The sequence below is a fragment of the Lepisma saccharinum genome, chromosome 11 (assembly GCF_977018435.1).
Source record: "Lepisma saccharinum chromosome 11, izLepSacc3.1, whole genome shotgun sequence".
Classification (NCBI taxonomy): Eukaryota; Metazoa; Arthropoda; class Insecta; order Zygentoma; family Lepismatidae; genus Lepisma; species Lepisma saccharinum.
In genome coordinates, this window is record NC_139239.1 from 45,780,694 (window position 1) to 45,793,179 (window position 12,486).

At 36.2% G+C, this 12,486-nt stretch overlaps 2 protein-coding genes across 4 annotated transcripts in view; both read left to right on the forward strand.

Annotated features, from left to right (window-relative positions):
- LOC145994763 (cytochrome c oxidase assembly factor 1 homolog) overlaps window positions 1–12,486 on the forward strand; it is a 329,972-nt gene that overhangs the window by 176,254 nt on the left and 141,232 nt on the right. The gene's annotated exons all lie outside the window — the stretch shown is intronic.
- Window positions 1–12,486, forward strand: part of LOC145994759 (L-asparaginase-like) — a 98,607-nt gene that overhangs the window by 21,753 nt on the left and 64,368 nt on the right. For 2 of the 3 annotated variants that reach the window (XM_083131002.1, XM_083130999.1), the window contains exons 1-3: window positions 2,613–2,750; window positions 5,808–5,928; window positions 7,705–7,816. In XM_083131002.1, the coding sequence (XP_082987128.1) occupies window positions 2,666–2,750; window positions 5,808–5,928; window positions 7,705–7,816 (318 nt within the window). In that variant the 5' untranslated portion in view covers window positions 2,613–2,665. Of the gene's footprint in view, window positions 1–2,612; window positions 2,751–5,807; window positions 5,929–7,704; window positions 7,817–12,486 lie in introns of those variants that run through there. The other variant, XM_083131001.1, reaches the window with a different exon arrangement.

A 12,486-nucleotide genomic window follows, 5' to 3' on the forward strand; every position in this document is an offset into this window, starting at 1 on the left:
TTATTCTGGCTACAGGTGAGGGGAAGGGGGATGTTACTACGAGCTTTGTGGTACCCAGTTTGTGCATAATTCCTAAGAGGAATGTGTAACATTTCAGTGAACAGTAGAATGGGAGCACATGCCCTATGTGACTTAAAAGTCCTATACATATATTCTTTTCTGCTACTGGTTTTGGCAAATTTGCCATTTCCCTACCTTTAGTACATACCACATTATGATTTTCTATTGTTCCTGTATATAAACAAGAGATTAAGTACTCTCCGAATTCATTAAATATGATTCTTCTCCTTACAAAGAAATGTCATGAATTTATAATGCAGGAAAGTGCTAAATCAGGGAAAAATTTTATAATTTATTGCTTTATTGGAACCATAAAAAATGGAAGTAAGTCTTGAAGCTTTCCTGGCGATGAATGATGGAAATGTTGTTGTGGAAAGAATTGCAAGTGTTCAAGAGCTAACATCACTTCCATCTTCAGGGAGGTTCCCGGTGAAGAAGGCAGTCCAATCGGGTGCAGTGTCTGCTGCATCCACCCTGCTGGTTGACAATTGCTAGGCAGGCTGGGTCCAGTTCCAGACATGTATCGTGATTCTCCTTTTCCCCCAATGAATGGCTATTGCTGCTTTGATGATACGGTCCCAGTAGTTTGAAGATTTGGCTATAATTTTTGTGTTGCTGAAATCTGATCTATGGCCCTCGTTGATTGAATGTTCCGCTAGTCCCAACTTTTCTGGATGGAAATTCTTAATGTAACTCGGGTGTACTTTGTAGTGCTTTTCTATTTGTACTTTCCATCTGCCCAATGTATGCTATACTGATTTTACAGGTAATACAGTAAACTCCCAAGTGTTTTAAGTATATCCGTAGGGTTGTATGGTAGGCTACTGATCTTCGGCGGTGGTTTGTGAATGTTTTTTATGTTGTGTTTCCTGAGAATTCAGCTTATAATTCTGGAGAGAATTCTTCTGTATGGTAGGATGGCTATGCTCTGGTCTGCTCTGTCTGGGTTCCATGGTGTGTCCAGATTTCCTGATGTGCTGGTCTTCTTGGACAGTACTCGTTGTAAAGAAAGAAAATGCCTCCATGGACTGATGCCAAATCGGATTAAGTAGTTGACAAAACTAAAAGTGAACGAACTCAAAATTCCAAAGATAAATAACCTGTAGCTGTAACATTACATTACATTTTGTTATGTTATGGTTAAAATAAATACAACCACATACCCCAGAGAGCTTGGTTTACAATCACCATAACGCATGAGTAATGCCCTGAATACATCACAGTTTCATGTTACCTTTGGATTTTGAGTTTGTTCAATTTTTATTGAGTATGACTCGTCGCATCAAACTCAAACACCTCCTTGGTCAAGTACTGTATTCATCTTCTTACACAAGCACGGAATGCTTTGTGGTTAGGTTAGGCTTGTTAGGTTTAAATCTCTTAGCATAAATTCAATACATTTAGCGTAATAACGAAAGCATTTAATCTCCTGGCAACGAGATTTGCAAATATTTGAGAGATGATGTAATCACTTCCTTTTGAATAGGTTTTGTATTTTTAACCATTTTTCGTATCGTTAGTTTCCTTCCCATTTGGTAACTGGATGTGTTCCTTACTTCGTTTTACAGCACATAACGTGGTTTGTAGTTTGTCATTTTTCACAGCATTTGTGTGTTCCTTGCAACACTGGTATGCACAGTTTCATAACAGGAACGTACGGCTCAGATGCGATCAAATGTTGTGTTGGGTTGCCAGCAAAATGGGCTTTTTTGAATGCTTGTATTGTCAAATCAAAAATATTGCTGAGAAAAGTTGTTTGTTTTGATGATCTCTATACGTTTCTTTGGCCCGTGGATACCTTTAAAATGACACCCTTTGTAATTAATTATTCAGGTAATATATTTTTAAAAAAATGATACATCTTACATGGATGTAAGTTTTTTTTTTTTTAAATATAGTAACAATTTGATTAGATAAGAGAGCACAAAATATTTAACAAATAAAATGACTAATTAGACTTCCCTATATTACACTTACAGGGTAAAAAATAGAAAAAGGAACTTCGTTCATAATGTAAAGGGAATTAAAATCAAATTTAGAAAGTGCATTCTGCATGTATAAATAGGTGAAAAATTAAAGTAATGATAAAATTTGGTATATATTTAAATATTCCCAGAAAAGAAATCATTGACTTCATAAGAATATGCACTAGACACATAAGGAAAAATTTAATTTACATAAAATAAAAATGTTTAAATCTTCAAAATGTTCATGTGGAGCATCTCAAAAAGACACTGACCATTCTTTTGTTGTCCAAAATATGAAAAAGAAAGAGAATCCTTGATGAAAACAAACTTTAATTTTCAGTTTACTAACAGAATCTAAAATAAAATTATATTTTTAATAAACTCATTCATATTGAAAACAAAAGTTTATTGAAAAAGTAGCACATATTATTAAACTAGAAAACAAAACAATGTCTAAAAGTTGCAGAAAGCAACTGAAGGCTTCTGGAAGAATTGACGCTACAAATGTCAATTGACCAATGTGTTGCAAATGTGATACATACTGAATATTCCATCACTCCAGTTGAAACTAAATAGAAAGGCTTTCTTAGAACTTAGCTGTAGCATATCTGTTGTGGAAACAATTGGTGCAAATCAGAATGTCACTATTTCAAGACACTGAAGCACGTGTTCTCATGATTTACACTGGAGGACACATTGGAATGGTACGGGACAGTAAAGGAGGTATGTAAGAAAGGCAGGTAATGTTTTAAAGAGCTGCTGTTTGTATTATTCCATAATTATTTTTCCGTAACCTCACAGCAGTATATTGTTGAAGCATTTCACAAAATTGTGATGTATACAAAAGGAAATGATCCAATAGTCAGATTCTGATGAGAACTTGCAGGACAAGCTGCAAAGAATTGTAGCAAGACTTCAAAATGTAGTCAGTAAATTTGTCACAAAAGATAAATAAATTTTGACTAATTTGAAATGTTATTCAGCATGTTCATTGGTCTTTGAACCTATATTTTAATTACACATTTTTCACACTCAGATTTTATTTTCATTACATTTTATTCAGTTAAGTTAGTTTTATATTTTTAATACACAATTTGCCTACTGTAACATGGTAGAATAGTTTTGGTTGAGTGAAAGTTGAGTTAGTTTAGACAAGATTAGAATGAGTTAAGATTAGTTTGGTTGCTTGCTTTAAGTAACATTTAGATAGAACAAATTCACCTTTTTTTGTTACAAGGAAAGGTTCTCTCAAATTTATGAGCATCCACATAAGTGAATGTATTTTGATGTAATGATGATAATCGTATTTACAGGTGAAGTTCATCATATGCTGTTCTCACACCTAACCCTGTAGTAAGTTAACGATGTTCCATGTTGTCCTTGGAAATGTGGTATAGAACTGTTGATACCATGCAATACACATGGCATGACACAACCATTAACAACTGCATAGTTTTGCATTCTTCTTCCATGTAAGTATATATGGAAGGCAGCCACAGGTTTGGTGTTCCACTCAAAATAAATATTTATTACTTGAGACAGTTACTTGATGTATAATTGTGGTTAGGTTGTTTCTCCATTTCTCTTCTTTTATCTTAATTTTCTACCTCTTTGGCTAATCATGACAATGAAGATGTTCTATAGTTCTACCATTGCTTTGGTCGCATAGCTGTCAGTAGAATTCTAAAAAAAAAATGTTTCTTGGGGGTGGGGGGGGGGCAGGGAAGCACCTGTGAATTTGAATTGAATTGAATTTTTGTTTTAAGTCCACTTTGTGCACAGATAGGCCAGGACCTCCTTGATTACAAGGCGAGGATGTTACCACTGCACCATCAAGAAGACCCACATCTGTGAATTTGTGCTGCATACTTACAAGCCAGAAAATGTCATTTTTCAAGGGCTTAAAGCTTTGAAATGAATCCTTAACATGTCAAATGTTACTGAGAAAAATTGTACCTCTTGATGTCTTCTACATATTATCAAAGTTTGTTAGTGTTGTACGGCGACACCCTGAGTGAGCTCTACATAACCTAATCTCACCTTTGATGCAAGCAGTCCAATTGACTTGGGGAGCTACACAATGCACTGACCATGTATCACCACCCTCCATAGTATGTATGTATGTATGTGGTCTAGGAATTAATTCGTGCGCCTGGACAAGAGATGGCGTAACGAGCATATCGTCCCACAGTTCCGTGTATCCACACATGCGTTGAAAACTCCTGTCAGCGTGCATCGTTCGTAGTATAGGCCAGTTGATTGACGCGTCAACAACAGCATTTTGTAGTCAACTGAACATGGCGCAGTTCGTGCCAGATAAAGTGTTTTTGCGGGGTGTTCTGCTTCATTACTTTAACATGCAGAAAAGTGCTACCGAAAGTCATTGTATTTTGGTGGAAGTGTATGGTGACCATGCGCTAGCTGAGCGAACGTGTCAGAAGTGGTTTGCACGGTTTAGAAGTGGTGATTTCGGCCTGGAAGACCAAGAGCGACCTGGACAGCCAAAAAAATTTGAAGACGAAGAATTGAGAGCATTGCTCGATCAGGATTCGTGTCAAACGCAGGAAGAACTTGCAGAAGCTTTAGGCGTTGATCAAACAACAGTTTCCAAACGCCTCAAAGCCATGGGAATGATTCAAAAGATGTCACATTGGGTTCCACATGAATTGAAAGACAGAGACGTTGAAAGACGAAAAACCATTTGTGAATTGCTGCTTCAAAGACAGAAAAGAAAGGGTTTTTTGCATCACATTGTTACTGGCAATGAGAAGTGGATCCATTACGAGAACCCGAAACAAAAAAAGGCCTGGGTGAAGCCAGGTGAACCAGGTCCATCACAACCGTGTGGTGTACTATGAGCTGCTGCAACCGGGTGAAACTATTAATGGAGAATGTTATCGACGACAATTAATGCGTTTGAAGCAAGCTCTGGCCAGGAAACGACCAGAATGGGAGAACAGACATGATAAACTTATTTTTCAACATGATAACGCTCGCCCACATGTCGCAAAACCGGTCAAAACCTATTTAGAAAATGTCGGAAGGGAAGTTTTACCCCACCCGCCGTATTCACCAGACATTGCTCCTTCGGACTTCTACTTGTTCGATTGCATGAATAACGATTTGATTGGACAGCAGTTCACTTCTTCAGAAGATATCGAAAAATGGGTCTCTGACTGGATCGCTTCAAAGGATGAGGACTTCTTTCGCCACGGAATCCGTAACTTGCCTGACAGATGGGCGAAAGTGGTGGCTCGCGATGGACAATATTTTTCTTAAGGTATTTATATATTTTGTGTTTGAACTACAGCTTCAATGTGTGCGTAACAACCACACGAATTAATTCCTAGACCAAATATGTATGTATATAAAGTGATATATATCCCTAAAAACTAAACTCCATGGTGCAACAGCCTTTTGAGGGGCAGGATCTATCAAGCAACTTTTCACTGTATGACATCTGGTCCGAGCATCAGGGTCCATTGTTGCTGCTTTCTGACTTTTGGGATCAAGGTCCTCTACTATAGAGTTCAAGTAGCACCTCAATTGTTCTCCCAATGTCGAGTCAACACCAACATTTTTTATCTCCACTTGGGGAATGAACCCAGGACTGCTCATACCAAAGGAAGAGTGCTAACCATTTGGCTAAGCAGAAGCTCAAACAATGAGAATACACAATTATTATAATATTTTATTAATTTATGTAATATAATATTTTAATATTTTATAATTTTTTTTTGGACTGCAAGAGAAATATTACAAAATATGTTCTTTGTTCAGTCTTACAGCCTGTACCCAATATCTTGGAGAAAAGATTGCGTCGTTATCCACAATTTCATGATGAAGAATATGCAAATCAGAAGTTTGAAAGTTCCTTGATTCCTCCTCCCTTTGTTCTTCCGTAAGTAGAAATCTCCTCGTATTTTTTCTTCGTAGATCTTGAAAAATAAATTTCAACTTGTGAGTTAAGGAATTTCTCTTTACATCCAACCAGAGACAAGATACAAATTTGTTCATCAACAATTTCTTTTATTTACTTTGATTTATGAAAATAAGTTCTTGAAGGATTCAAACTTAAACATGAAACTTAAACTTCAAATCAGCATGAAAATAATTCTTCCATGTGCAAAGCAAGTAGTATATACAAGAAATGTTGTTAATATTAGTGGAGGAAAATTATTGTATCAAATATTTGTCTATAATACCACTCTTAAGGTTTCATAAGCAACAAATGAGAGAAACCAATTTTGTGTGAAGTCCTGACTTCATGCAGATTATGTCAAGGTGGGTGCAACTGCCCACCCAATTGCTCACTTGGACAAATTGATTAAATGAACAATCAAGCTTTAAAAAATATAATATTGTTGATCCTGGAAGTGACTATAAAGTGCAATTCCATTGACATTACATTAATACACTGAGCAATATTGTGAAAATTGTAGTAAATAAGCTGATGTTAAATATCTGTTAAATGATATTGCTTTGATGCATGAGACTTAAGATATTAGTTATTACATTGAACTTCGTATGTTATTTATATATTGAAAAGTAACATGCTGTCAGTTTTACACTGGGGAAATTGTGAGGAAAAAATACAATAAACTATAAGTACTGTTACAATAGATAAATAATTACTTGAAGAATTTATCCAACAAAACATTGTAATTATGTTCTTCTTAAAAGTTCGCAAAACCACTTTTTATAGATGCAAAATAATCTAACACAGTTATTTTTAGTGGTTTTTATTTTATCTGCGAAGTTTTGTTCTGGTTTCCCAGAACTTTTTCAAGCTACACCAAGATATACATACAATAACACAACCTCACATGGCTAGTCACTCTGCACTTCAATTACACTACACTCTACACACCCAGAGGATGTAAAGAAAGAAGTTTTTGAAATGTTTTTTTTTAATGTGTTGCAGTAAGAAATAAAAAAAATAAAAATGGTGGATTTTGTGTCTTGTTCAGTTTCATGCAAACACTATTCATTGTTGTCGTTTGGGCAATAAAAACAAGTTTGTGCAATATTGGCCAATACCAACAGTCACATAAGAGAGGCAGGAAAGAAGATAATAAGAAATTGTTGAATCCACAACCCTTTCTTCCCGCTTGAATGTAGATAAAACAAAATGAATTCCACAGCAACCACCAGTCTTTCCCAATACCTCCGCAATCATCTGGCCCGGAAGCAGGCCAGCTTGGGAGTAATGCTGATTTTAAAACTGTCAATCTGTCTTACCCCACGAGTTAGCGAGCAGCATTTGAAAATGAATTTATTTTATTTCCACACAGCCTTTACCAGGTAGTTATGTGCCTTCGAGCAGTTTGCATGTGCTTTCCATTGAACCATGCCTTTGATCTTGTCAATCATCTACTTCCCAGGAAAAGGGGGGGGGGGGTTGTCCAGTATTTCACGAGCAGAACTTCTTGTGCTGACCTTCCAGTCTGTCACAAGGAAGGGTGAAGAACTTTTGAAAAGGGCAAATGTTGCTCAAAAACATTGGTATCGGTGGGAAAATTTCAACCAATACTTACCAATACCGACCGGCTCAGCCCTATCAAAGACTTAATCAAATTATAAGTAAGTAATATGGTTAGAAGCAATAAATGTAAATATAAAATATAGAAAGAAAATGAATTGTATTTCTTCAATGATTTTTCTTCTTTTCTTTTAGAGATATTCAGGAAGCAAAAAGGATTGTTTACTCCATACGAGAGTATGACCCTTTATTGGATTCTGGTAATGTCACAGTGGATGATTGGAGTACAATTGCAAATGACATTAAGGTAAGCTTTTCACAAGGCAAAGGGGTGTAATGCAATAAATGCAATATGTAAAACAAATCACCTGCTTAACTATTGGAACAGAGATTGGCTACTGAGACTTACCTACATTAGGATTAGGATAAAAGTGCATACATAAATACAGTATGAAATTAAGTGATAAAAAGGCATTGATATGAATATACCACATCCCTGTGAAACATTTTAAGTTTCTCACTGCTGGACAGGACAAGAGTGCTCCTGTTGGTTTGGACATTGCAAAACATCATCATCATTTATATTTCTTATTATTTCTATTATCTGTGTACCTTTATCTTGATTTTGAAACAATGTACATCTTTTACATAAATACACAATAATACAATGTAACTTGTGTAAAACATTATTTATTTGCATTTCAGTTTCAGTGACTTTTTCCATCCACCATTTACGAAGGGCTGTTGAATTTTTTATTATATTTTTACATCACTTTTCTGCTACTTTTGGATAAATGATAATGATGAGATGATATTGATGAAAGGACAATCACAAAGAACACCCATGCTCATGCCAGGACTTGAACATGGCTACCAAGCTGGCTGGCTACAAAGGGCCGTGGAATCAGGTGAATGGTGACAATGAGTGACTCAATAGTGAATTAATTTATATATTTTATAATAATAATTAATTAATAAGTGAATCAATTATGTTTTGCGCAAGTAGATTGTATTATTCAGTGCGTCGGAAGTAGATTGGTACTTGTAGCTAGCTACAAAATTTGTAACTGTTGCTGTAGAAGCAGTATATTTAAAAAAAATTGTAGCTGTAGTTCCACTATAAAATTCTTGTAGCTTGTAGTGAAAATTTCACTACAGCTACATTTATTATCTGTGTGTAGTAGAATTTATATGTGTTAGTAATAGGTTTCTCTTTGCATCAGTAGAAAAGAAGATATGTTGCCAAATGACTGTGTAAGCCGCGCATCAAGCTAACTTTGCAGCAGATTTTATGTATGAATCCGCTCGAGAACTGAGCTCAGAATCTTCTGTGCCAATCTTGCCTCAACTGCCGATCTGTTTACATCATATGCACTGAGAAAATCTGCAGTATTGTCAATCGCACAACACACAAAAACCCACACATGCATGTCAAGCAGAATGTATTTTTGTTTCTTTTTGACTCCTGAACCATACAATTTCTAAAGTACTTTCTGCACATAGATTATGTAATAAATGTGTCATTACTTAATATAAATCGCAAAATATCTTCGAAACACGAGGGCATGTGTGTATATTTCGAGCATGGAAAAACGAAATAAACAAACAAAGGTAAAAGTAAATGACATTGCTCTTGCATTTAATGACGAGTTATTGTTTTTGGTTTAGAAAGAAATTAAATCATGAAAAACTTTGTTGCTTCATTCGCAATACATCCGTTACTATAAGATACACGTCCTTCAAGTTTATGCCACCAAAATAAGCATGATTTGTTATTGGTGATATATACAATAGAGTGTCCTCCTCCGTGGCCATGGGGTCTAAGGCAGTTTGCTTTGGATGGCGGCTGCGGGATGGCATGGGTTCGATCCCGGGTTCAGTCTCCGGGAATTTTTGGCCTGTGTATAGGGCCGGTGGCAACCCAGCATTGTGAGGAAATTAGGAAGCTATGATTGAGTAGCATAACCCGGTCTCGAAAATCTCCTACAACAGCTGGGGGTTCGTCATGCTAACCCCATGTCACCCCATTACCGGTTGAAGATCTCCACACCTCTAGGTAGGATTGTGGGAGGGAGACTGGCAGCCGGGAGATAGGCCCAGGTCCTTTTGGGGCTGTCGAGCCATGCATTATTATTTATTGCAACGCCAAGGGGGCTTTGACGTCACTTGGGGTTATGCTCAGGGTGGTTCATGGATACTTCAATAATACATTTTTCTAATGTTTATTTTCTCTCTAATTTACACAAGGTTCCGTAAGTTCGGATATATAAGACCAGTAACGCGCATGTAGCATAATGTCCGACCTCTAAGACACTATGTTCTAAAATACTAAGTTATAAGATCTAAGTTCTAAGTTCTAATCCTATAAGTAACTGAATGGAGATAATCTAAGGCGCCATACTATAGAAGAATATAGTAAAGTCCTTTCTACCTAAGATTGGCAGAAGCGACACCATCAGCGTCAGGCAGCAATTCCCCTGGTACAGGATGCTGTTTTCCTAAAAGGTTTTTTTTTTATACCATTTCAGTCAGTGTGTCTCGATACTTGCCCTAACCTTCAAGAGACCTTCTCTATTCCAGTGGCCATTTTCGCATAAGTCCATTTCCTACTGTCTTGCCCTTCAGAGGACAGGCTATCAGGGCGATCACTATCTCATGCATGTGGAGGGGTTGGGGGGACCACATGTGCATGTGGAGACCTTGGTTGAGGACACTAGCGATTGCTATCTGACCTCGTCTCCTCTAATGACAGATTATCTCACTCTTGCGTTTGCTAGGCCACATCCTGTTATTTAACTGTGTTGTTTACCAGAATAAGGGAAAGATGGTATCTTTCCTTTGACTTTTCCTAGAGGAAGTATCGGACTCGCTATCTCTGTGGCTTGTTTGGCAGAAGCCTGCACAATAAGGATTTTACTTAATGCAACTAATTGTTTGAGACTGGTGTCACTATTGCCAATACAATAAAGAATTTTGCCCGTTACATAACTCCCCACCTTATCTTAGATGGTCTCCATCTAATGTCAGTTACGTCCTAAAATTCAACTGCCCTCGTATATGGCAAAAGATTAAAAAAAAATAATAATAATAATAATAAAAAGAAATTAAGAATTGAAAATAATAAAAAGAAATAATAATGAAACTGAATAACAAGACATTATTGACATATAAGGAAAACGGACTTCTTCAGGAAATAAGCGATGAGTAAAATTGTAATCAACAAAATACATAATGTATAAACATTTATTAACTCCTATGTGCAATGAAGAAGAAGTACACTCACTTAGATGTGAAACTTACGACTATCATGTAGACAAAATCAATAATTGGAACAAAAGAAGAAACACTTATATACAATGTTCAATATGTAAGAAGTGTACTGTAACATTTCACAGACGCTGAATGTGTAATTCATAACTATCTAGGTTAAGTAACTAGGATCTTAAGATCCTCATAGATTAAATGTAATTGATGAGTATTTTGATATTTAGTTAGGATCAATGAGAACCTACATTTTAATTATAGTTAAACAGTTAGGACTTGAGGAAAATAGTTAGAATTATGTAGTGCATAAATTTAAACGATATGCCCTCTATATGATTCACTAGTATCAATATTCATTTTTTATTATTTCTGGTATTTTATTATTACATTATCAGTTTGTTTTGTTATTCAGTTTCATTATTATTTCAATTCTTAATTTATTATTATTATTATTATTATTATTATTATTATTATTATTATTATTATTTTTAATCTTTTGCCATATACGAGGGCAGTTGAATTTTAGGACGTAACTGACATTAGATGGAGACCATCTAAGATAAGGTGGGGAGTTATGTAACGGGCAAAATTCTTTATTGTATTGGCAATAGTGACACCAGTCTCAAACAATTAGTTGCATTAAGTAAAATCCTTATTGTGCAGGCTTCTGCCAAACAAGCCACAGAGATAGCGAGTCCGATACTTCCTCTAGGAAAAGTCAAAGGAAAGATACCATCTTTCCCTTATTCTGGTAAACAACACAGTTAAATAACAGGATGTGGCCTAGCAAACGCAAGAGTGAGATAGGAAATGGATTTATGCGAAAATGGCCACTGGAATAGAGAAGGTCTCTTGAAGGTTAGGGCAAGTATCGGACTCGCTATCTCTGTGGCTTGTTTGGCAGAAGCCTGCACAATAAGGATTTTACTTAATGCAACTAATTGTTTGAGACTGGTGTCACTATTGCCAATACAATAAAGAATTTTGCCCGTTACATTATATACAATAGAATGCATTTTCTGCTACTATTACTCTGTTTGGTTTCAATTTATGAATCACTTCACTAAGCCAGGATTCAAATCTTGGTCTGTCCATTTCTTGGTGATAATCACCCTTCCCTTTCTTTGCACGGAACAGTAAACATGCATCTTCAACAAAGCCTTCATTGCCGCCAGTGGTGAAACAATAAGCCTGTGGTTTCACATGGTGGCGCTTGAATCAATGGCACGTCTCGTCCAAATAATTAACATGTTTCTTTTCATGGCGATATATTTTAATAACGCTGAGATGATTTTGTCGTCAAACAATAAACAATTGTTTTCTCTTCCTAAACTCAACCACTAATTATTCAACACCTAAGAGAGAGTTTGTGTGCACATTGACGGCAAATCACCTCATGCCCTGTTTTATTTTGGTCTTGTTGCTGTAAGGAGGAGGAATATGCATTTAAAACAACTTAGTTGATTTTGAAGAGCTTTCTCCTTCGGATGAAGCCAAAAATTACATTTGGGCAGTACCAGGTGCTGAACAGGAGACTTTGATTCAGCCATTCTCGTCGCTGTGTAGCACGATTGGCAATGAATCACGATAAACATAGGGTTAAAATAGTGGGATGTGCAACACTGGTATCACTGATTCCACGTGCTCTGTAACGTGTTCAGTCTTGCTAGACTCGCTCTTAAGCTTGAGTGTTTCTTCCGTGCAATAGACAAT